General features: G+C 43.3%; 1 protein-coding gene across 3 annotated transcripts in view; it reads right to left on the reverse strand.

Moving 5' to 3' along the window:
• LOC147020318 (zinc finger protein 40-like) overlaps nucleotides 1-26,144 on the reverse strand; it is a 104,047-nt gene that overhangs the window by 77,382 nt on the left and 521 nt on the right. The window contains exons 1-2 of one of the 3 annotated variants that reach the window (XM_085895614.1): nucleotides 23,478-23,866; nucleotides 13,921-13,989 (exon numbers count right to left, since the gene is read on the reverse strand). The exons of 1 other annotated variant lie outside the window; for it this stretch is intronic. In XM_085895614.1, the coding sequence (XP_085751740.1) occupies nucleotides 13,921-13,989; nucleotides 23,478-23,604 (196 nt within the window). In that variant the 5' untranslated portion in view covers nucleotides 23,605-23,866. Of the gene's footprint in view, nucleotides 1-13,920; nucleotides 13,990-23,477; nucleotides 23,867-26,144 lie in introns of those variants that run through there. One more of the 3 variants, XM_085895616.1, reaches the window with a different exon arrangement.

Here is a 26,144-nt window from a genome sequence, read left to right on the forward strand (position 1 = left end):
CTGCTGGTGGTTTTCCATCCCTGCTCCTCGCTCCTGGTTCCTGTCAGCTATTCCTGCTCTCCATCTGGCCTGGGATTGACAATCCGACCCATTCTCCTAATGGCTCTGCCTTTCTCCACCCACTGGCTTCTGACTACGCCCAAGGTCCTTCCTTCATGCCTGACGGTCACGCCCCATTCTCTGGATCGACCCTTAGCTACACGAAGTGCCACGAAGCAGGGGAAGACGCACCAGCTGTCAGGGAGGTATCGCCCAGCAGAGCATCCCCCCCAAGACGTGCTGGTGGCGAGGTCGGTCAATTGTGCAAGGTATTGAGAGACTGTTAATGTCATCTCCTCTCCTCTTTCTTCTCATTAACTCTTCTTCATTGGTTTGTGTGTGTGTGTGTGTGTGTGTGTGTGTGTGTGTGTGTGTGTGTGTGTGTGTGTGTGTGTGTGTGTGTGTGTGTGTGTGTGTGTGTGTGTGTGTCATGGCGCCTGTCCTCGCTTAAGTTAAGAGTGTACAAGAATTATATCGGGATAACTCTGCTCTGTCTGCTTTTCTAAGTTGCTTGTATAATTGTCGCACCGCACTTTTCTTCCTATCCCTGCTTACACACAACAATAAAATGTATTCACTGTGCCACATATTTGTCCTCACCTGCCTGTAAATAAATTATTAGTAGAAATGTTCCCAGCTCGTTTTTGTCTTTTCCTTCATTGATCCAGGATGGTCCGTATCCTAACTTAGCCGGGACATTCTTCCCAACGATCCGTTCCTTTTAGCCGGTACATACTTGGCAGTGTTGCTCGGCTGCATCTGATCCGGTTCGGACAAGGCGTACTGAGGGCGTTTCCCCTGGTAATTAGGTCACATGATTAATTAGGTAACCCGGTTAACCCATAGACGGACAACCCGAGGTCACGTGGTTGAGTTATTGGTGTTCACGGTCGGTTAGCGACCCGTCGCGTCATGGAATTATCCATGTGCGATGGCCTGCAATTCTGGGGAGTCTGGTGGGAACCTAAGATAGCTTCCCCCCCTGGTGGTATTCTCACTTGACCCCTGGCCCACAACAACATATATATAGTTATATTTTTTTAACAAATTGCCCCCCCTCCCTTTATGTGTTATACGAACACACTTTTTATGACGTTCCTTCGCCACTATATAGTGTGGACAAGTGAAGGGAGAGGGAAGGGTCATCGTTGGAGAGAAAATGAAGTGAGGTCGGTCTGGTCAATATGCTTATCAATGCCTTTGTCAATGCAATAATTAGTGTCGAACAGCTGTGTCAAGTTTGATGTCCCCAATAAAAATGTAAAAACACACTGATACAAACTCGAAGATGGGGCTTACAAGAAACCATTGTAAAGCTGTAAAATAATCACACAAAACAGGAAAAGTACAAATGGAAGGTAAGAAAATTAATTACAATGGACACAAGTTTAGGGAAAAGAGGGAAAAGAATGAATGAGCTCGAAAGAACAATCAGAGATTGCAGACCCTCGCCAGGACTAATGCGTGGTGTTTGTGTAGATGATGCATTGACGACGTAGCTTTATGTTTGTACAGCGGACAGACAGACATTTTTGGTTTTCTCGTTTAATAGTACGTACTTTATCCACCCATTCACATTGTTATCAGTACGCCATTCATAAACGTACTCACATTCCAGTAGTATGTACTTTATAGACGTACTCACATTATAATTATAAGTACTTTACATACGTACTCGCTTGAAAAAAGATAACGTGTTGTATTGGCACAGGAGTCCATTCAGCCCATCAAAGTTTGCACTACAGCCTGGTGTTGGTTTAGTGGTGAGGGTGGCTGGCTTGGGATCCTCAGGTCCTGATAGGTTCCTGAGTTTTGAGCCCTGTTGGCTGCTGAATTAACACCAGGTGGGGTCGACTCAGCCTGTTATCCTTCCGAGGTTGATGAAATGAGTACCAGTGTACTGGAGGAGGGACAGCATTAACAGCACAGCTGTGCTTCCAAGAAATGATAAGTACCCTGCAGCCAAGCTGCCAAATGCAAGAACGGAGTCCGTGCTATTATTACCAACCTATGGTTGTTTGTCTATACTCTCTCCTTTTAAATGCTGGCTGAGCATCATACAAGGAAGCAGCACGTACCATTTTTCAAGTCTTTGTTATGACTCGGCCAGGGGTTCGAAGCACCACCCTCCCAGACACAGAGGAGACAACCTGAACCATTACACCACTGAGGCTGATGACATTACAGGGCAAGGAAATAATTTTACATCATTAGTGGATTGACCATTCACCCGAGGGAATCAACCAAGACCATTAGCAAAAAAGTATTAATCAATCAAGGTGGCAAGATCTTCTCAAAGCTCTAGCACGGCTTACCACCCAGTTGGGTTTAGGAATGTGAGGTTTGCAAAGGTTTACATCAATACTCGACGAAGACCACATCTCTTAACATTTAATATCCATCAGGAGCAAGAGTAAACCGGAATTAAGGGACAAACCCTCAATGTACAATGAGCCAGTCAACTCAATCTTCTTTTTCTTTCATTTCCAGCACATGGACGTGGCATCCTTTGCTGGGGGCATGGCTGTGCGGCTCATGCAGTGCCCCCTGTAGGTTAGAGGACAGGAATTTATGATTTGTTCAGGGTGCCGGTGAAACGGATCGCTCGCCTACTCTTCGTAAAGGGCACCGTGGGATCTTTAACGTCGACCAACTCATTTGGGACCAGCAGATGGGACGCCCAGTTAAGTTACCAAATTGATCGAGACGGCTTCGGAAATGAAAATAAAAGCTGAGAAACAAAGATAAAGTTTCCATGTGAGTAAAATCAAATAATAAAACACAAAGCATCACATACTACCACCCAATGGTCGTGTCGCACCCACATCATCAAAGCCCACCAAATTTGGCCGAGCATCTGCCCAATTGCATCACTCCGACTAGACGCGAGTTCCGGCTCCCAAACAACTGACTGTCCTGGGTTGGATTAACAAAATATTACATCAACCCCGGTGTAGGACAGCGTTACCTAATCATCAGCACAGGAATAATAAGCTTTGAAATGCAATTGGTTTTCCCGGGCTCTCTTGTGCGGCTTGACATCACATCGGCTAAACCGCTAAATGAATTATAAGAGAGAATTACACACAAAAGCAGTTTGCTCCCACGATGAGCGTGAATGCACGTCTCCTTTTTCCGCATGTGTAAATGAACAAACAACACCTTTTGGGTGTGAATGGTGAACGCTTTTCTGCGTACGTTGGAAACGGCAAGGGATATTGGGAGACCATTTTACTTTTAGTCTTTGAACACTTTGCGCCATTAAAATGTGCAGGAATTAACATGTGTCCCTTTCACCCCTAACCCTAACTCGAATGGGGGCACCAGGGTGCCAGCAGTTACACGCACCTCTGGAAGCTTGTTCCTGTTGCTGCGTTTGAGCTTTGGGGAATAACTGTTGAAATCTATCTATGCGGGTTCTTCCTGACATTTTTGTTCTTTGTTTCTTCACTCTTTCACACTTCTTTCTCTTCATTTGTGCTAATTGGGTGGTCGCTAGACCACCGTTATTCTCAGGTTTTCCGTCTGTCTGTTTGTATGTAATGGACAGCACTGGAGGCCAGAGGAGTCAACCGATTTTGATGAAACTTGACTGGTAGGTTCATACCAGGATCTAGTTGTATGCTTTTGAGCACCGTTGCTATGGACGCCACCGTTGCCTAGCAACGGGACTTTGAATTTTTTGAAAAAAATCCGAAATTTTTTTTCCCGAAAATCAAAAATTGGCTTCCAGGCTTTTATGCGCACTATAATCAACCTCTTTGTCAAAAAATTTCAGCCCGTTCCGTCAAAAACTATGACTAGTTTGCAATTATGTAGCGACCACCCACGTCACCTACCGGCTTGTCTGTCTGTCTGTCTGTCTGTTTGTTTGTCAATCTCCTCGAGGTCACAATTCCAAACTGATCGTCATGAAGTCACAGAACTCCTTTGCTGAAGTGCTATGGCTGCTGAGAAAGATACAATCACCCAGCCAATTGGCATGGTGGCAAATGACTATTGAAATTACCATATACTAGTACGTGCCCGTACGTGCGTGGCCGTATGTGCAAAAAAAAAAAACTTTCAAACCGCGTGCTAGAAACAACAACCACACAGGCCGTTCCTTCACTCTCACGTGGCCGTATGTGAAAAAAAAACTTTCAAACAAAACTCACAGGCCATTCCTTCGCTCTCGCTTGGCCGTACATGCAAAAAAAAACAACAAAAAAAAAACTTTCAAACAACAGACACAGACCATTCCTTCGCTCTCGCTTGGCCGTATGTGCAAAAAACAAAAACACAAAAAAAAACTTTCAAACAACTACACAGGCCGTTCCTTCGTTCTCGGAAACGACGACTGGATTGGGGCATTGTGTTTATCTATAAATGCGCATAAGAAATCGAGAAATTATGAGAATACAGTCAATCATCACTATCCGGAAGTCCGTACGTTGTAACCCGTAATGGGGAACGTGGCTGAGGATCTCTTCCCCAATGCCCATGCCTCCGCAGCAACGTGTCCTGTCATTGGTAACTAAGTGGCGCCCTTTCCCCATTGGCCACGCCTACGCTGCAACGTGTCCTGTCATTGGTTTGGTAAATAAATGGCCATAACTTGGGAACCACTTGTCTGATTAATATAAAACCTTGAAAAGGCACATCCACAGGGCCCCAGCAATATACCTGGAAAGTTTAAATTAGATCGGACCAGTGGTTGTCGAGAAACAGCAGTCACACACACACACACACACACACACACACACACACACACACACACACACACACAGATTGCTGGAATTATCGAAAGATGAGGAAGAGGGTTGGAATGAGTGGTTAAAAATTGGTCCATGTTGTGAGAGAGAGAGAGAGAGAGAGAGAGAGAGAGAGAGAGAGAGAGAGAGAGAGAGAGAGAGAGAGAGAGAGAGAGAGAGAGAGAGAGAGAGAGAGAGAGAGAGAGAGAGAGAGAGAGAGAGAGAGAGAGAGAGAGAGAGAGAGGGGTAAATGGAGACGTCACTGTTTGGAGGATGTTACAGTGCACAGACAAGCAAGAGGTGGGAGAGGAGGGGAGTCACAACCACATGTACTCCTGGGAGTTGGGAGGAGTAAGTTCAGTACATGGACAGTGAGAAATGTAGTTCTTGGTGTAAAGTGCAACTCCATCACCAGGATGGATTCAAGCCAATCAAACTGGAGGAGACAATAGTTCGGGAGAGACACCAAAGAGACAGGGACACCCTGTGGCAGGAAGGATTCTCTTAAAAAATGATGTCTGGTTTATCAGCAATGGCCTGGATTGAGAGACCTGTCAGGTTGGAGCAGAGGCTTCAGACATTTGAGGTCCACACATTTAGGGACAGGGGAAGAGACGCTGTTGCCAGGATGCAGGATGTGGGGGAATCTTGGAGGGTGTGGGATAGAGGGAAAGCTCGGAGGGTGCAGGTCGAGTGGGAAGGTGGGAGGGTGCGGGTCGAGAGGAAAGTTGAGAGGGTGCAGGTCAAGGGGGAAGCTGGGAGGGTGCGGCTCGGGGGTAAGCTGAGAGTGTGTGGGACAGGGGGGAACTGAAAGGGTGTGGGGTGATGGGGAAAGCTGAGAAGAGGTAGTGTGAGGGAGAAGCTTTGAGTGAGGATGAGGAGGATGCAGAAAGAGTGGACATGAAGTGGAGGGATACAAAATAGGGGTACACAAAGAAGGGGGTGAGGTTGGAAAGGCATGGGCATGTATGAGATGTGGGAGAGCATACTGATAACGTTAAAGGACATGAAGGGGAATTGATCGTCATGTGCAGACAAATTCTGCAAACTGGACTTCTCAAGATTCCTAATTCAGATATATGGAGACAGATATCATGGGAGGGGTGGAATGAATGGTTGTTGAAGGTATGGAGGAAAGTGGAGCATTTTCAAAATGTTAGCAAAAGCTTTTAAAGAAAAAAGGGTGTCATTCAATAAAGATTATCGAGAAAAGGAAGGGATAAAGAATGAAGTGTAGACAGTATACAGGAAGTCCAGGCAGATTGAGTTTGTGATTTTTTCTTTCAGTGGAAATTTTTTTTTTTGGAGGAAAGGAGGTGGATGGAATTGGACAAAGTTGAGGAAGCTGAAAGGACAATGCTTGGGAGAAAGGAAGCGGAACGAGGCATTTGCAGACATCAGATAAAGAACATCAGAGCAGACAAAGAATTTGCATGCTGACTCGCTTAGCAGAGGGTCTGGTCGAGTAGGCCAGAGCCACAGGGACACGGATTTGACAATGAAACACAACAAAGTGCAGTTTAACATGGAAAATTGGAGGAAAACACAAACAGCAACACAGGAAAGAAAATATAACAAAAAGACATGAAGGATCTGACTGATCCGGAAAGCTTAGCTTCAATTAACTGGAAGGAGGAACTGCTCGATCGAACGATCAACGTGCGCAGACCTTTCGATGAACAATCAAATTATGAATCAAATTATTTCTTGATAACTGAATATTTCTTCACTGAAAACCATACTCTGAATGGCAAAGGGTATCGAAGAATGGTGTATAAAGTGAGGTGCTCTTCGGTGCAGTCAAAACTCATCAGGACCGACACCGGTGAACTTCACAACATGGTGGCAGAAATGGTGGCATCGGAAATGCATTATTGGGCTTTAAGTTAATGAATGATCATAAGTGTGTTTTTTTTTTAAAGGAATTAAAGGATAAAGGTAATCTGGTCCAAAGGTCCTCCACATACAGCGACGTTCCCTTCAGGTTAAAGACCCAAAGGTGGGACTTCAAATGAAAAGGATCCATCTGAATATCTACTCTCAGAAGCAAAACCACAACCCAGTACCCAAGTCGCAGTAAAAAAACAAAAACAATTTTAGCATCATGTGATTCCGAGCTCAAGGATTTCCATTCCCCTGAAAAAGTACACCTTTAACTATCCGTTACCATACAGTAACAACGATGGATAACGCAATGAGTAAGGAACAAATATAGTTAAACGCACCGTCCCTTGCCAGGAATCGGCCGCTGGACAAACACACTGCGGACGGATGCATACTGCTTGTAAATAATTATTTGAAGCTGTCTCCATATGCATTATCATAATTAGTTGAAGCAATGAAACATAAAACTCTCCCATTGCATTAACTCAGTGCTGACATTGAAGAGAAGTAAATATTCTTAGAATTTTTGTAGAATGGAGGAGTTTATGAGGGGGAAAGGGGAAGAGAATGGAGGGGAGGGAGTTGGGGGAGTGAAGGGCTAGTTTTAAAGGCTAGGTATAGTTAGAGGAAAGGTGGGTTGGAGAAATGAAAGCCCAGTCAACGAGGCATGCAGAGAGGAAAGAGGGATCAAGTCGGGAGAGTGAAAGTCCCGTGGTCGGAACAAGTAGAGGAGGAGGAGGAGGAGGGATGAAGTTGGAGGAGTAAAAGTCCAGTGGTAGGGACAAGTTGAGGAGGAGGGATAAAACTGGGGGAGTGGAAGTCTAGTCGTAGGGCCACAGAGAGGAAGGGAGGAGGGATAAAGTCAGGGGAGTGAAGGTCTAGTGGTAGGGACTCAGAGAGGATGGGAGGAGGGATAAAGATAGGGTAGTGAAAGTCTAGTGGTAGGGTTTCAGAGAGGGTGGGAGGAGGGATAAAGATAGGGTAGTGAAAGTCTAGTGGTAGGGTTTCAGAGAGGGTGGGAGGAGGGATAAAGTCAGGGGAGTGAAAGTCTAACAGTCGGGTCTCAGAGAGGAGGGGAGGAGGGATAAAGTCAGGGGAGTGAAAGTCAAACAGTAGGGTCTCAGAGAGGAGGGGAGGAGGGATAAAGTCAGGAGAGTGAAAGTCAAGTGGTAGGGCCTCAGAAATGAGGGGTTAGGGAAGCATTCAAGTCAAGGGAAATATTAATTGTGTTTTTCTCAACTTCATTTTACATCTTTGTATTATTATTTTCAGAGCAAACCGGTTGTGTTTCACCATTGCTTACATACAAAAATAGGCATTTGATTCTAAAATGTGATGTTTTATTAATTCAAGCAACCAATTAAAATGCAAAAAAGATCAACCTTTATCGTGCTATCAATAACAAGCTGTTTCATTTATTTGATTCCTCCACTAAAGCAAAGTCTCTGTTTCCAAAACACACCATCAATGATGGAAATTCCACGCATCAGAGTTAGAAAAACATTACTACATGTTCCAGCCATGTGTTCATCGACATATTCCTTCAATTAGCAGAATTGGCCGAATCATAATCAGGTAATATTTCCCCCAATTTTCATGCTACTGCAGCAACATGGCTCCCCAGCTCTTGCTATTACCCCGATCCTATCATTCGCACAACCACAGCATTTCCCCCAATCTCGGTATTCCCACAACTGCAACATTTCCATAATGTTGGCATTATCCCAGTCTTGGCATTACCGCTCAGTCCTGGCATTATGTCCTTCCTAGCATTCCCACAACCACAGGATCTCCCAAATCACGTTGTTATGCTAATCTTGGAATTACCACAGCTAAGCATTTCCCCAATCTTGGCATTCCCGCCACCACAGCATTTACTAAATGTTGCCAATACCCTAAATCTAGCACAACCCCATTGCTGGTATGATCACAGCCACAACATTATCCAGTCCTGACAACACCATCGCCAAACGTTTCCCCATTCCTCGCAACCCAACAGGCACAGCATTTCCCCAATCTTATATTTACCCCAATTGTTGGCAATCCCACAGGCACACTATTCGCCCAATCTTGGAATTACATTAGTCCTGGTTTAACTGCGTGTTTATCATTCGCCCACTCTGTACATCACCCCAATCTTTACCCTAATCTTGGCATGATGACAACCACAGTGTTGCCCGATGTTGGCATTACCCCCAATATTCACATTACAAGAGCCAAGCATTTCCCCAAACCTGGCAACACCAGAGCTGCAGTATTCCCCCAATCTTGACACGACCCCAGTCCTGGCTTAACTGCAACCTCTTTGTGAATCGACTCTCAGCCTTCCCCCCAAAACTTACCCACATCCTTTGTTTTTCCCCTATCTTGGAAATACCCCCCATAGACCCAGCAAGCTACTCCATCCTAAATGGCAAAAATTCCACCAATCCTGCCTTTCTCCTCTGGGATAGAGAGAAATACTCGCTTTGTGACCCCTTTAAAATAAATCTCACACAATTCCAGTGACTTTCTCCAAACAAGGTCCCCCCCCCCACCCAATGGCGTTGGAAGATGCAGGTGTACGAACGGCTTGCAAGAATACAGCACGAATCCCGGAGTGAAGGCTCCAGCTTGGCCTCACTCACATCGTGCGCGAGGTACCCCGGTCGCCTTTGGCAAACGTCCGTCCAAAGCGAGACCTCTGGATTCGGTGTGAACACCTCGAGGCACAGGTACACTCACCTACATGAGCTCGCCAGTGGACCCTGAATTCGCTGGTGCTGGAGGAGCGGTCGCTTGTCGAGAGACAGTGCGTTTCTCTGTTTGGTGAAGAGACGAATGCACATTAACCCTTTGTGATCTTCTTGCTGCGTCCAAGCTGTGCGGTTTGGGAAAAGCCCAAATTGAGGAGAGACCAGCCTTGGGTGAACTAAAGGGCACGACCTTCACGAGGTTATGGCCATGCGATTCGTTTTCTATATTCACAATTTGGTCGTTTCGCTTTCCCAAACAACTATTACAAATACGATCCCTCGATTTGCTATTGCGGTAAAGTGTCCACTAGGCCTACACAGGTATGTCTGCAATATTAACCTGGCATAAAAATATTCCAATGAGGAATTCAATTTTCGTCACAATGTACAAAGAGTGACGTCATTAGCAGTTCTGTGTCACGTGGGCGGTCTATTTACTAATAACGGGAGACGCTGCACATCGACAATCAACTTAACGGTAAACACAACAAACTGACATATTTTTTAACTTAACTTGGGACCATCTATTTATTACGTACCCACGTGTGTGTGTGTGTGTGTGTGTGTGTGTGTGTGTGTGTGTGTGTGTGTGTGTGTGTGTGTGTGTGTGTGTGTGTGTGTGTGTGTGTGTGTGTGTGTGTGTGCAGGAGAGCGAGTGGGGGAGCAGTTGAGACCAGTGTGTGTGCTTCGGAAATTAAGGGAGGAGGCATCAATATCTTCCCATATTTGCGTGCATAATAAGTAGATCGTAATAGAATCGAATCAGAAGCAATGCCCATAATTTTTCCAGAGCATTGGTGTTGCCGAAACAGTCATTCAGCATATAATGCATTGAAAGAGTAGGAGGTTTGCCATTGCCTTTTCCAACAGCATATACACTCAAGGCAGAAATTTGCCATTTTCTCAGGTTGCCGGTGCACAACGGCCTACTCTTGCAAGAGACACTGTATCATCTTTCACGGCCACCAGTGAATGCTGGCAGATTGGACATCCGGCTTAACGTTTCTCCCGGCCCGTGAAGCACCGACCTGATAGTTTACAGTGGGGTGGGGAATCTAACCCAGACGAGACAGCTCAAAGTTGCGTGCTCCACCTATCCTTTCCACCCCGTGGACAGTTAAAATCCCACTGGGCAGATGGAGCAATTCATCCATTGAAGAGAGCATTAAGACGGCTGTCCATTCGACTTGCATTTTCCTCCTGATGATTGAGCACCATCGTTCAATTCTAAACCCTAACTCCTCTACTTCCTGTTCCGGTTCCTCAGCAACGATCTTTGTGATACTCTCGAAAATCCTCTATCTCTTTGCTGATGGTTCCACCCTCTGGCATTGCATCCCTCATCCTTCAGACATGCAGCAGCCTCCGTTTCCCTCTCTTCAGACCTTGATAAAAAAAAATAAAATCACAAGCTGGTCAAACACTTGGATAGACATTTTGATCCTGACAAATCTCACACTCTCACGACCTCGGACCGTCTGGCGAATTGAAGGTTCAGTCACAATCTCTCTTGTTCAAACCACATGTCAGTGCTAGCATCACAAACCAGTTTCCAACTGGGGGCTCCTCCATCATAGCAAGTCTTCACTTGGCAAATCTGAACTGCTAAGTAACAAAACTGGGCCAAAAACACTGCCTTTGGGCTTGGGAAACTCCATCCTCCACTGGAAGAAGGAAGGAGAGGGTTCCATTAAAGGCAACACGTTCGCTCTGTGAGTGGAAGAAGTCAGAATCGAGGAATAAAGGCCTTCTATGCCACAGGCGGAGAGCTTGGCAAGCAAGGCAGGATGCCAGGCTGTGTCGAATGCCTGATATATGTCTGGGGAGACGGTCCTAACCTCTTGTTTGAGATTGAGGACCTCCAACCATTCCTGAGAGAGAGAAGCAGAAGTATGCCCTTAATTGAGTGAGCAGTATGGAATCCAAAGTGATGGTCAGAGATCAAGTTGTTTGGAAACAGGAAAGATGACGTTGGATGCAATGATGGATTCCATGGCTTTGCTTGTAATTGGAACTAAGCTCACTTGGCCAAAAGTTGGTATAGGGTCTGTTTTTGCACACTTCTTGTGGATGGGAGGCTGCTGTATCTCTCGATCTAGCTCGTGGTGTGTTTCCCTCCTTTCCACAATGATGCAGTCATTCTTTTCTGTCCTAGCTCTTCCACGAGACTCGAGTTTCCATACAAATAAATAATTTAAAAAACTTAATGAATAAACAAAAAAAACGTCCCAGCGAAAAGAGTGACACAGACAGAGGGACAGACGTACGTAAGGATGAAGTGACGCGGCTAATATATACTGCATATGTATATATATATATATATATATATATATATATATATATATATATATATATATATATATATATATATATATATATATATATATATACATATCTGTATATACATATATATATATATATATATATATATATATATATATATATGTCTATATATATATATATATATATATATATATATATATATATATATATATATATATATATATATATATATATATATATATATATATATATATATATATATATGAAGACCACAAGGGGAAAACCAGAGATGTCAGGATAAGTCAATTTTGAAGAAACTGAAAAACAAAGTTTCAAGACTTTAGTGGACTGTTTAATAACTGTCATATAGATTTCTTTTCCAGTAAAAGGAAGAGTGATCATTGGCCGATCAAATTAAGCATGTAGCATTTGCCAAGCTTCTGTATAATTTAATTTAAGAGCAAGGAACGAATCAATGTTGCAAACTGACATCACTGGTTATTCCCTTGTTTAATAATTGCCATGCAATTTTAACCCAGGATGTGCAGCAAATTTATGCTTGTTGGTTATTAGCATACATTACATGACTTTGGTGATCACAGATTATTTTTTTTTTAACATTAAACGGTCATTGTTTTTTTGTTTGGTGTTCAACACCATACTCAAGGGTATTTTGCTTATATGATGACGGATTCTCCATTTCTTACTCCGTAGTACTTAATATGATGGAAAACCGGGAGGCAACCAAGGATAAACCACCCCCGCGATAGCCGAAGTCACCTCATGTGACTCCATCATATACCTAAGCAGGTTGATTGGGCGGTGGGTACATCGAATGAGGATGGGTACTCAGACGCGCTAACCATTAAGCCACGGCGTGGGTCCCATAAAAGTCACAATAAAGGTTTGACCAGGCTTGAACCACGATATGCAGCAACTACGGAACCCATGATATAACCAAATAGGCCATTGTAGTGCTCAGAGTTTATGCTGTGAAAGTTTTACCTTTCATTTTTTAGTTTCTCAACTCTGAATATAATGGTAGAACAGTTAACATGAATGAAAGGGAGATAACCAGGAGTAAAGTACTGACAACTCTGGGTTTCTACTTCTTCAGCTTTGACAACACTTGTTTTTTCATTGCACGGCTAAACTTTATACCATATAAATTATGTGACACCCCTGGGTATTTGTTAAAGTAATATTGTGAGAGGAAACCTTATGTTGCCAACTATTGGCAGGTGCAATAACCCTGAAATTTATAAAAAGTGACATCTATGGTTTTCCCCTTGTGGTCTTCATATATATACATTCACCTGTTGTGAATGTGAATATATATATATATATATATATATATATATATATATATATATATATATATATATATATATATATATATACACATTCACCTGTTGTGTGCAATATCAAGTTTTGTTCAAATCGGGCAAAGAATTTTTTTTTTTTAAAAACCAATTCTCCATTCAGTCAAGTACTCTTCGGGAGAATCTGATCAATGTAAACAACCTCAGCGCGGTAAAGTTCGCTGGAGCTATCTTTTTTTTTTCTTTCTTTTTTTCATCAAACACTGTCACAACGGGGACCCAAAGGGTTCACGGGTCGTTATGTATATATATATATATATATATATATATATATATATATATATATATATATATATATATATATATTTTGTATATACACACACACACAGACACACACACACACACACACACACACACACACACACACACACACACACACACACACACACACACACACACACACACACACACTACTCCGAGGCTTGGGTTGGAGGATCGCTTGAGGACGGGCGCTCTGCGCTGGGCCGCGCTATGAGAGGGTGTAGGGCAGCCCGGAATCATGGCGAAACCCAATCCTTATCCCTGTGTCGGAAGAGGCGACCAGGGTTGCGTCAGGATGGGCATCCGGCGTAAAACCTGTGCCAAATCAGTATGCGGATCATAACGGATGATAAGCTATGGTGACCCTTAACGGGAGCAGCTGAAAGACGAATTATATATATATATATATATATATATATATATATATATATATATATATATATATATATATATATATATATATATATATATATATATATATATATATATATATATACATATATATATATATATATATATATATATATATACACACACAAATATATCTTTCTCACCACTGACTCACTCACTCACTCACTCAATGAATGACTCACTAACTGATACCTTCCGGGTGATGTAGAAAGCTGAAATTTTCTGAAATTTTGCATCTCGATGGACATCGAAGCCAGTATACTGGGAAAAAAAAAATCACAGAATCGTCGGACAACATCCACAAATTAAAATATGAAGAAATGAAAAAAATTAATGAAAAAAAATGCAGGTGAGTGACCCGAGACAATGGGGAAGTAAAGTAATTTTGTGTGCTGATGGACATCGAAGCCGATAAACCAGGAAAAATCAAATAAGTGATGGAAAGCATCCATAAATGAAAATATAGATACATTAAATTAAAAAAATAATAATAATAATGAAAAATGAAATGCAGGTGAGCAGCCCGACACAATGCGGAAGCACGCACTGTTTTATGCTTACACGATGTGTAAGCACTTTCCGCTAATATATATATATATATATATATATATATATATATATATATATATATATTTATATATATATATATATATATATATATATATATATATATATATATATATATATATATATATATATATATATATATATATATATATATATATATATATATATATATATATATAATCACTTAATGGGGTTGGGTTCTTCTTTCCAGATTGTCAGATTTTCTTCAGCTAAAAGGATGCATCCACTATACGTACATAGGTCCGCTGTCTAACGGGAGACACATCGAAACCTTGAGATTCTGAGGACACTGCTCTCTCTCCATATCTTGACTGCTTCCATAGCCTGTAATTTGAAAACTGCTGTGGACATCTGCATCCTATCAGCTTTGACCTTTCTAGCATGAATGACCCTGCTCCTGGTGGCATAAAGTGACAACATCGCTGTGTAGCTCTTAGAGTCATCGGAACATACAAACATTGTGGAGTCACATTGCTGTATCATTATATCTCACTGAATCAGAAATGTGCGTAACCCGCTTGTGATAAGTTTGAAATTCTGTTTGAGGTGGAGGTCTACGTAGCACACCTTGGTTGTCCGAATGACGACTCTAAGCGCAATGCCCCCTCAGAACAATGGAACAATGCGAAAAATACAAGTCTCCCTTTTCACAAAACCACAAATATACTTTTCAGCAAATTTAAATGGGCATATTGAGAACATGAACTGAAACTAGTTGACAAACTGCATGCATTCAGCTTCAGATTAAATAAGCAATCTGTGATGGCGTTTGGGAATTAAAAGGCACACCCAATCAAATATTCTGCCAAGGGGCCTCAGGTTTGACGTTTTCATCACAGGGTGGTCTTTAACTGAGAAGCAATCTACGTATTCCATGCACAGTCCTAATTAAAGAGTCTCCGTGGTACCGTGAACCGAGGGTCTTTGTCCCCAAGGCAGAGTAATACGGTTGGTTTGCGATTATTTAATTTTGTTGTGAGTGGCTGTGCTTGGTTTGTTTTGATTTTGTTGTGATGTTGTTTTACTTTGTTGTCCTGCTTGGTTGATTGATTTGTTGTGATTATGTTGTGCTTGTTGTACTTGGCTTGTTGTACTTGATTGTGATTGTTTAGCTGCAATAATATTTTGATTGGCTGTGATTGGTCGGTTAGGATTGTTTTGTTTTGCTTCAGTTATGCTTGGTTGGTTAGGATTGTTTTTTGTGATTTTCTTGTGCTTTGTGTCTGTTTGCTTGGTTGTGATTGCTTTGTTGTGATGTTATTATGTTGTGCATGATAATTGTGTTTGGTTGTAATTATTTTGTTGAGATTAGCGGTGCTTAGTTGGTTGGAATTTTGTTGTGAGTTTGCTTTTTGTTGTGAGTACTTACATTGTGCTTGTTTGGTTGGTTGTTTGGTCGTGCTTGGCTTGTTGTGATTTTGTTAGTGGTACTTGGTTGGTGTGCTTGGTTTTTTGTGATTTTGTTGATTGTGCTTGGTTGGTTGTAATTTGTTTGTTGTAATTTGTTGGTTGTGCTTGGTTGTGATTTTGTTGGTTGTGGGTGGTTGGTTGTGATTTGGTTGGTTGTGCTTTTGTTGCTTGAGTTGGTTGGTTGTGCTTGCTTGGTTGTGATTTTGTTGGTTGTGCTTGGTTGGTTGTGATTTTATTGGTTTTGCCTGGCTGGTTGTGCTTGGTTGGTTGTGATTTTGTTAGTTATGCTTGGTTGGTTGTGCTTGGTTGGTTGTGATTTTGTTGGTTGTGCTTGGTTGGTTGTGATTTTATTGGTTTTGCATGGCTCGTTGTGCTTGCTTGGTTGTGATTTTGTTAGTTATACTTGGTTGGTTGTGCTTGGTTGGTTGTGATTTTGTTGGTTGTGATTTTGTTGGTTGTGCCTGGTTGGTTGTGATTTTGTTGGTTTTGCATTGCTGGTTGTGCTTGGTTGGTTGTGATTTTGTTAGTTATGCTTGGTTGGTTGTGATTTTGTTGGTTGTGCTTGGTTGGTTGTGATTTTATTGGTTTTGCATGGCTGGTTGTGCTTGGTTGGTTGTGATTTTGTTAGTTATGCTTGGTTGGTTGTGATTTTGTTGGTTGTGCTTGGTTGGTTGTGATTTTGTTGGTTTTGCATGGCTGGTTGTGCTTGGTTGGTTGTGATTTTGTTAGTCATGCTTGGTTGGTTGTGCTTGGTTGGTTTTGATTTCATTGATTGTAATTGGTTGGTTATACTTGGTTGGTTGTGATTTTGTTGGTTGCACTTGTCTGTTTGTTTGGTTGGTTGTGCTTGGTTTGCTGTGATTTTGTCAGTTGTGCTTGTTTGGTTGTGCTTGGTTGGTTGTGATTTTGTTGGTTATGTTTGGCTGGTTGTGATTTTGTTGATTGTGCTTGTTTAGTTGTGCTTGGTTGGTTGGTTGTGATTTGCTGGTTGTGTTTTAGTTGGTTGTGATTATGTTGGTTTTCATTCGTTGGTTGTGCTTGGTTGGTTGTCATTTTGTTGATTGTGCTTCATGGGTTGTGCTTGGTTTGTTGTGATTTTGTTGGTTGTGCTTTGTTGGTTGTGATTTTGTTGGTTGTGCTTGTTTGTTTGTTTGGGTGGTTGTGCCTGGTTTGCTGTGATTTTGTTGGTAGTGCATTGTTGGTTGTGATTTTGTTGGTTGTGCTTGTTTGTTTGGTTGGTTGTGCCTGGTTTGCTGTGATTTTGTTGGTTGGGCTTGGTTCATTTTGATTTTGTTGGTTGTGCTTGATTGGTTGTGCTTGGTTGGTTGTGATTTGGTTGGTTGTGCTTCATTGGTTGTGATTTTGTTGGTTGTACTTGTTTGTTTGTTTGGTTGGTTGTGCTTGGTTTGCTGTGATTTTCTTGGTTTGCTTGTTTAGTTGTGCTTGGTTGGTTGTGATTTTGTTGGTTGTGCTTCATGGGTTGTGCTTGGTTTGTTGTGATTTTGTTGGTTGCGCTCGTTGGTTGTGATTTTGTTGGATGTGATTTTGTTGGTTGTACTTGTTTGTTTGTTTGGTTGTACCTGGTTTGCTGTGATTTTGTTGGTTGCACTTGGTTCATTGTGATTTTGGTGGTTGTGCTTGTTTGGTTGTGCTTGGTTGGTTGTGATTTTGTTGGTTGTGCTTGTTTGGTTGTGATTTTGTTGGTTATGTTTGGTTGGTTGTGATTTTTTTTTGCTTGTGCTTGTTTGGTTGTGCTTGGTTGGTTGAAATTTGCTAGTTGCGTTTGGTTAGTTGTGATTTTGTTGGTATTCATGGGTTGGTTGTACTTGGTTGGTTGTCATTTTGTTGGTTGTGCTTGGTTGGCTGTGATTTTGTTGGTTGTGCTTGTTTGTTTGTTTGGTTGGTTGTGCCTGGTTTGCTGTGATTTTGTTGGTTGTGCTTGTTTGTTTGTTTGGTTGGTTGTGCCTGGTTTGTTGTGATTTTGTTGGTTGCGCTTCGTTGGTTGTGATTTTGTTGGATGTGATTTTGTTGGTTGTACTTGTTTGTTTGTTTGGTTGTACCTGGTTTGCTGTGATTTTGTTGGTTGCACTTGGTTCATTGTGATTTTGGTGGTTGTGCTTGTTTGGTTGTGCTTGGTTGGTTGTGATTTTGTTGGTTGTGCTTGTTTGGTTGTGATTTTGTTGGTTATGTTTGGTTGGTTGTGATTTTTTTTTTGCTTGTGCTTGTTTGGTTGTGCTTGGTTGGTTGAAATTTGCTAGTTGCGTTTGGTTAGTTGTGATTTTGTTGGTATTCATCGGTTGGTTGTACTTGGTTGGTTGTCATTTTGTTGGTTGTGCTTGGTTGGCTGTGATTTTGTTGGTTGTGCTTGTTTGTTTGTTTGGTTGGTTGTGCCTGGTTTGCTGTGATTTTGTTGGTTGCGCTTGCGTCATTGTGATTTTGTTGGTTGTGCTTGTTTGGTTGTGCTTGGTTGGTTGTGATTTTGTTGGTTGTGCTTCATTGGTTGTGATATTGTTGGTTGTTCTTGTTTGTTTGTTTGGTTGGTTGTGCTTGGTTTGCTGTGATTTTGTTGGTTGTGCTTGTTTAGTTGTGCTTGGTTGGTTCTGATTTTGTTGGTTACGTTTGATTGGTTGTGATTTTGTTGCTTGTGATTTTGTTGGTTGTGCTTGGTTGGTTGTGATTTTGTTGGTTGTGCTTGTTTGTTTGTTTGGTTGGTTGTGCCTGGTTTGCTATGATTTTGTTGGTTGCACTTGCTTCATTGTGATTTTGTTGTTTGTGCTTGGTTGGTTATGATTTTCTTGGTTACGTTTGATTGGTTGTGATTTTGTTGCTTGTGATTTTGTTGGTTGTGCTTGGTTGGTTGTGATTTTGTTGGTTATGTTTGGTTGGTTGTGATTTTGTTGCCTGTAATTCTGTTGGTTGTGCTTGGTTTGTTGTGATTTTGTTGGTCGTGCTTGGTTGCTTGTGATTTTGTTGGTTGTGCTTAATTGGTTGTGATTTTGTTGGTTGTGCTTGGTTGCTTGTGATTTTGTTGGTTGTGCTTGGTTGCTTGTGATTTTGTTGGTTGTGCTTGGTTGCTTGTGATTTTGTTGGTTGTGCTTGGTTGCTTGTGATTTTGTTGGTTGTGCTTGGTTGCTTGTGATGTTGTTGGTTGTGCTTGATTGGTTGTGCTTTTATAGCACTGAGTTGTGCTTTCAAACTCCCAATATAGACATGTCCAAAAAAACGTTGTTCTTCATCTGTGATATTATTTCTGTGAAAATGACGATGATAATTGTGATGAAGATAAGATGAAGAAAAATAGAGATGGCAATAATGTTGATGAGGACAAAATAGTGTTGGCGATGATAACGTTGATGGAGATGAAACGATAACAATGGAGATGCAAATGAGGATGGCGATAATAAAATGATGACGATGATGATGATAGCAATTATGATGCTGAATATATAATGAGTATAACAATGTAAATTATGATGGTGATTAAAATAATCATGTTGTCGACGAAATGATAATGGTGATTATAAAATAATGATGAAGATGATGATATAAATAAGATGATGGTGATCGAGATGGTGAGGCTGGAGAATGGAGATAGTGCTAAATTATGATGATGTTGATAGGTGATAAATCATATTATGGTGATGATTAAGATAAAATGATTGTGATATAGACAATGATAATGATAGTGAAGATAAAATGCAGGTAATGGAGATGGTATTATGGTGATGCTGAAGATAAAATGATGGAGATGACAATGGTGATGGTTAGCAGTGATGATTTAGATTGCAATGATGATGAAGACAGAATGATGGTGATGTAGGCGAGGCAATGCTTGTAGTGATGAAAGTGATAAATCAAAATTGATGAGAGTCAAGAATGATAAAGGAGTTGGTGATGATGATGTCATGATAGTGAGAAATGATGATGGAGCCAGTGATGATGATATTCATGAAGATTAAATAATGGTGTAGAGACGGTGGTGATGTTATTGAAGATAAAATGATGAATGATGGAGAAAGTGATGAAAGTGGTGATAATAGTAATAAATTATGTAAAATAATGTTGAAGATAAAATGATGATGTGGGAGATGGCGATGATGATGCTGATGAAGATAAATGATGATAGGCAAGGTGATGGTAGTGGTGATGACAGTGATAATTGAATCATGATGTGAGTGATGATGGTTGTGATAAATTATGAAGGAGATGGTGATGATGATGGTGATGATTGTGTTCAATGATGATGGAGATGGCAATGATGATGGTGATGATTGTTGTGATAATAAAATGATAATGATGTTGATGTCCATTATGGGGGGGGGGGGTGGATTGACAAAATAATAAAAGGCAATAATAATAGTGATGATATTGATAAATGATGATGTGAAGGTGATAATTAACATAAAATTATGATGATGGAGACTGTGGTGGTGATGTTGATAAAAAAAAATTTATATATATATATATATATATATATATATGCATCCTGTGGCTGCTTGGCTGCATCATTTTCTGGGGGACCGGGCTTATAGTGATAAATGATGCTGATAATGATAGTGACAATGATGGTGTAATAGCAATAATAGTGATGGAAGTGGTAATGATGATCATCATTCTAGATACATGATGATGTGATGATGTTGATGAAGATAAAATTATGGAAATATATATATATATATATATATATATATATATATATATATATATATATATATATATATATATATATATATATATATATGGCAATGATGATGTTGATTAATATAAAAAGATGGTGAGGGAGATGGGGATCATTGTGGTGATGATACTGATAAATGATGATGCAGGTGGCAGTGATGGTGATGACATCTCCATAACCTCCTTTCTGGTCTTACTCCCTCTGCTCTCCTCTGGGCTTTGTCATCCCCCTCCCCCCCTCAAGTTTCTGTTGAGCACACACAGTCCACCATGAACCCCCTTCTATTGAAACTCCCAAAATCCAGGATCACTATCTGTGAGACCAACTTTCACATTCTCTTCAATCTCATTCTTCCTTCCAGGTCTTCGAGAGAGCTGTTCACAACCATCTCAGATCATCCCCATCCAAAACTATGATGTTTTCTACCCCCATTAACCCATGCCCCGTCCCCTCTCACCCCTCCCAAATTTCCAGCTTTTGCTTCCTAAGAGTTTGCTCATTTATCCATCCTGTCCACCTCCTGCATCCTCCCCGACCCTTCATCGTTACCCGCATCCCACGTTTGTCCATCTCTGTCTGTTTTGTCCCTCAGCCCTGCTGTAGGTGTTCCCCCCCTCTCTGTCTGCTGTTCCTTTTGTTCTGTTGCATGCTGATCTGTTCTGTGTTCTCACTTTTCCATTAGCTTTGATACAAAAAAGATGATGAAGGTAATAATGATGGTGGATAGTGATAAATAATGATGGTGGTGGCGAAGATGGTGGTGATGATGGTAGTGGTAGTGATAAATGGTGATGGAGATGGAAATGATGGTGGTGATTCTAAAAACGATGATGCTGATGGGAAAAAATAATCACAATCTTCAGGTGCGTACACCTGGGTGAGAAGGTGATAAATGATGATAATGATGATAGTGATTCATATCGATGGAGAAGGCGATAATGATGGTGCTTATAAAAGTAAGATGAACTAGATGGCATTTATGGTGATGATGATAAAAAAAATACGAGGTAGTTGGACGTGGACATGATGGTAGTGATTATAAAATAATGATGAGGAAGATGATGATCGACATGGCAATGGAGTTGGTTGGAGACAAAGATGGACGATATAGTGATGATGAAGATAAAATTATGGTGATGGAGAGTGTGATGATGTTGGGGATGACAGTGATAAGTGAAGATGTAATGGTCATGATGACGATAAAATGATAATGATCATGATGATAAAATGTTGGAGATGGTGACAATGATGGATGGTGATGATGATGGAGATGTCGATGATAATGTTGATGGGATATAAGGATTGTGAGAGAGTAGGCGATGGTAGTAGTGGAGATTGTGACGATGTTGTTGATGACAGTGATAAATTATGTTGTCAATGTAATGACAGAGGGGTGACAATAATGGATGGTGATGATGATGGAGATGATGATGATGATGATGATGATGATGATGATGATGATGAAGATTGTGATGATGATGTTTGATGACAGTAATAAATGATGTTGCCATGGTAATGAAGGAGGGGGTGACGATGATTGCGATGATCGTGATAAATGATCAAGCGATGCTGATGATGAAAATAAAATGATGAAATGATTATGATGGAAACTGTGATGATAATGTTTGATGACAGTGACAAACGATGATGTGATTGTAATAATGGAGATGGAAATAATGATCCTGATGGTGATGAAGATGGTGGAGACGGCAATTATGAATGTGAGGACAGTAATAATTGATGATGATAATGGCGATGCCAGTGATATATGATCACGGAGGTGGAGGTAATGTTGGTGATGATAGAAATACATTAAAATGGAGGTGGTGATGACGGTCATGATAGATGATGATGAATGATCAGTTTGATGATTATTATATTCATAATCATGATGATGGTTATTGTAAAGATTGCGGTTTATGATAACTATTAAGGTGGTTTTACCTATTACCGCGATTATGATTGTCACCATTATTTTAGACGTTAAAGAGGATGATAATGATGATGATGATGACGATGACGATTTTTGTACAATTTGTTTTCTCAGACACAGATTGAGAGGGCGAAGTATACGTTCGAGTGAAAATCCGCCATTTTCCAGGAATTTCTATCTTTAGCAGCTCGCTTTTTTATTTATTAAATTTTTTTGCGAAGAGAACTCTGATTTCTAAAGATATAACAATCGCATCGTTATTTATAAAAGCATCCTTCTCCTCCCTCACCCCCTGTCACTAAGCAAGAAGCTTTCACCACCGACCGTTATAATATGTGCTACTCTCCAGTCTCCTTCCAAGACTTTTTACGAGGCTTCATGGAATTTTTGGACGAGCAAGAGTAAGGACATTGTTCCAGGTGTGACATCACGACGATGAAACGGCTCCGTACATACGGGGCACGAGCCGTGCTGCTCGGAGGTGCCAAATCACGCAAAGGACGGAATAAAGGGCTCGTTGTACGTACGGCACGAGCACTTTGCAGCGGCATCTGAAGGAAGGATCGAGCATCGAGCTAATCAATGGTCAAGGTGCGATGCGAGAGAAGAGTGCGCGACGAGGGGGAATCTCATGGACGCACACGAGTCACGAGCTTAGGGACACAAGGGCACCGTGACGTCATTCTCACGTCCCTGCGCGACGCAACGAATCTTAAAGTGAATCTTGTATTCGATGGGAATGTGAAATACCTCGATGCGAACACCTGCGTAAAGGCGGCTTGACGTGTGTTAGAGTCGCACGGCCCCCACCCCCTCGGTGCGCTGCGTCATCACCTGCCCAGAGCCAGAGGCGTGTTCGGGTTAATGAGCGCAAGTCGTGCGAGGCGGGACGGCCACCGATGACGTCATGGCACATCTTGTCAACTCTCGAGCGCAAACACATTAATCCCCACTGACGTCATGTTTATCGAATGGGCAACCCTCCGACTCCCCCGAGCCTCTATCAGCACATCATCATCATCATCATCATCATCATCATCATCTTTCCTCCCTCGGCCCCTCCCCCTCACCGTCGAGGTATTCCCCCGTGCCCGCGCTTTTTTTTTTCCCGCTTCGGATCCTCCGGGAGCGGAAACTCACGGCTCAGTGGCTTTGGATTGATCTGCTTCTTCCTCGGCATTCCGGGACGTTCCGCGGGTCGTCTCGCAGCCTTGCACCGCCCCGCCGTGCTTCGCTCCGTGCCTCCGCGAATCCTCCCAGCGCTCATCACATTCTCTTCGCCTCTTTTCCACCATCGCGTTTCATTCCTCGTCTCTCGCGTCCTCAGTTACCCCACCTGCCGCTTCCCCGCGTGGAGGACGTGCGTGGAGACCCCCCCACCCCCACCCCCCGGAGCGTGCGACAGGAGGAGCACGACAGGACGCCGAGACCCGTACACCTCCTCCACCCCGACCTCCCACAGGGAGTCGACACAGCTCCCGCTTAGCGTGGGACTTCCATCGCGGCGCGGAACACACAGGGAGCTGCGAGTGGCTCCATATGACGTCACGGAACCCCCGGTCCGCCCCTCGTTCCTTCGTAACACCCTCACTCCATCCTTACACTTTGGCACGTACGAGTACTCGGTAACACGGCTCGTCCCAGTTCCCACCTCCATGCTGCTTCCCTTGCTGTGCATACCAATGGCCTGCAGTGGGGGTGGGTACTCGGTGTACCGCACGGGGGTGGGTACTCGGTGTACCGCACGGGGGTGGGTACTCGGTGTAGCGCACGGGGGTGGGTACTCGGTGTACCGCATGGCGGTGGGTACTCGGTGTACCGCACGGGGGTGGGTACTCGGTGTACCGCATGGCGGTGGGTACTCGGTGTACCGCACGGGGGTGGGTACTCGGTGTACCACACGGGGGTGGGTACTCGGTGTACCGCATGGCGGTGGGTACTCGGTGTACCGCATGGCGGTGGGTACTCGGTGTACCGCACGGGGGTGGGTACTCGGTGTACCGCATGGCGGTGGGTACTCGGTGTACCGCACGGGGGTGGGTACTCGGTGTACCGCATGGCGGTGGGTACTCGGTGTACCGCACGGGGGTGGGTACTCGGTGTACCACACGGGGGTGGGTACTCGGTGTACCGCATGGCGGTGGGTACTCGGTGTACCGCATGGCGGTGGGTACTCGGTGTACCGCACGGGGGTGGGTACTCGGTGTACCACACGGGGGTGGGTACTCGGTGTACCGCATGGCGGTGGGCACTCGGTGTACCGCACGTATCAACGTCACATATTAAATAAATACGTGCTTTGCTCGTAATTAGCAAACCGTTCTCACGGACACCCGTGATTCATGTCGTGTAAACGACACGTGATGCAACGGTGTTTACGTCCGTCGGCTGATGAATGGACGAGTGCGTCACAATGCGGGAGCGGGGAGATCTCTCTCCGCAGGGCAGCACGACAGAGGAAAGCGGATTGGAAGAGGTCGGATGAGGTGTCGTTCGTTATGATTGATGCGTTCAGGGAACCAAAGACCGGGCTCGTCTGTCTGTTTTCCGACCTGACTTCGTCAATGGGGGGGGGAGGGGGGTTTCCAATTGTTTTGAGGGCTTTGGACTCCGCTGCACCGCTGTACAGGGGCGCAAGTCGTGCACAGGGGAAGAGCAGCACTCCATCAAGCTGAGCATTACTACCTTGAGTTGTATTGTTGTGGGTCGGGGTTCGGTGGCGATAAACGACCACTAGGTGGAGCGGTGGAGTCGTCGTCTCCCACCGAACACCCGGAATTTAGGTCGTGACTCTCGGACAAGTCCGAAAGGTCACCGGTCCCTTTGTGGACCGTGGTCGCCAATATTTCGACGGCGTGGGGTAGGGTTAATTGGCAAATTTCAATATACCCAAGTACCCACGTCGTCAAATTACCGGAGAAATGACACCCTCGGCCGACTGTCCGAACCGAGTCGCAGGTACCGACTCGGATCCGGCGCAACCGAGCGGAGTTACCAGAGCCGCGCCGGTCCCAATGACAACTTACGGCACCAACGGCCTTGCTATTTTTCAACACGCACCGTGCTGGGTCAATGAAAGAAAACACAAACAACGAACTGGAACATTTAACACGGGGGTTTATTTATAACCAACAATGGGGAGGGAGCACACAAAGAGCAGAGTTATCCGAATATGAAAATGTAATGTACAATGAACACAGGGCACTGAGACAGTTTCTACTTACAGGACGGTGCCACACACGCACACACGTACACACACACGCACGCACACACACGCACACACACACGCACATACACACGCGCACACACACACACACACACGCACACACACACACGCACACACACGCGCACACACACGCGCGCACGCACACACGCACACACACACACGCACACACACACATGCACACACACATACACACACGCACAGACGCACGCACGCACACACACACACACACACACACACACACACACACACACATACACACACACACACACACACACACGTACACACACACGCACGCACACACACGCACACACACACGCACATACACACGCGCACACACACACACACGCACACACACACACACACACACACACACACACACACACATACACACACGCACAGACGCACGCACACACACACACTCACACTCTCACACACTCACACACACTCGCACACACGCACACACACACACACACACACACACACACACACACACACACACACATACACACACGCACAGACGCACGCACGCATGCACGCACACGCACGCACACACACACACACACACACACACACACACACAC

This window comes from Eptatretus burgeri, chromosome 9 (assembly GCF_056783735.1).
Source record: "Eptatretus burgeri isolate ZD-2024b chromosome 9, Ebu_testis_v1, whole genome shotgun sequence".
Lineage (NCBI taxonomy): Eukaryota > Metazoa > Chordata > Myxini > Myxiniformes > Myxinidae > Eptatretus > Eptatretus burgeri.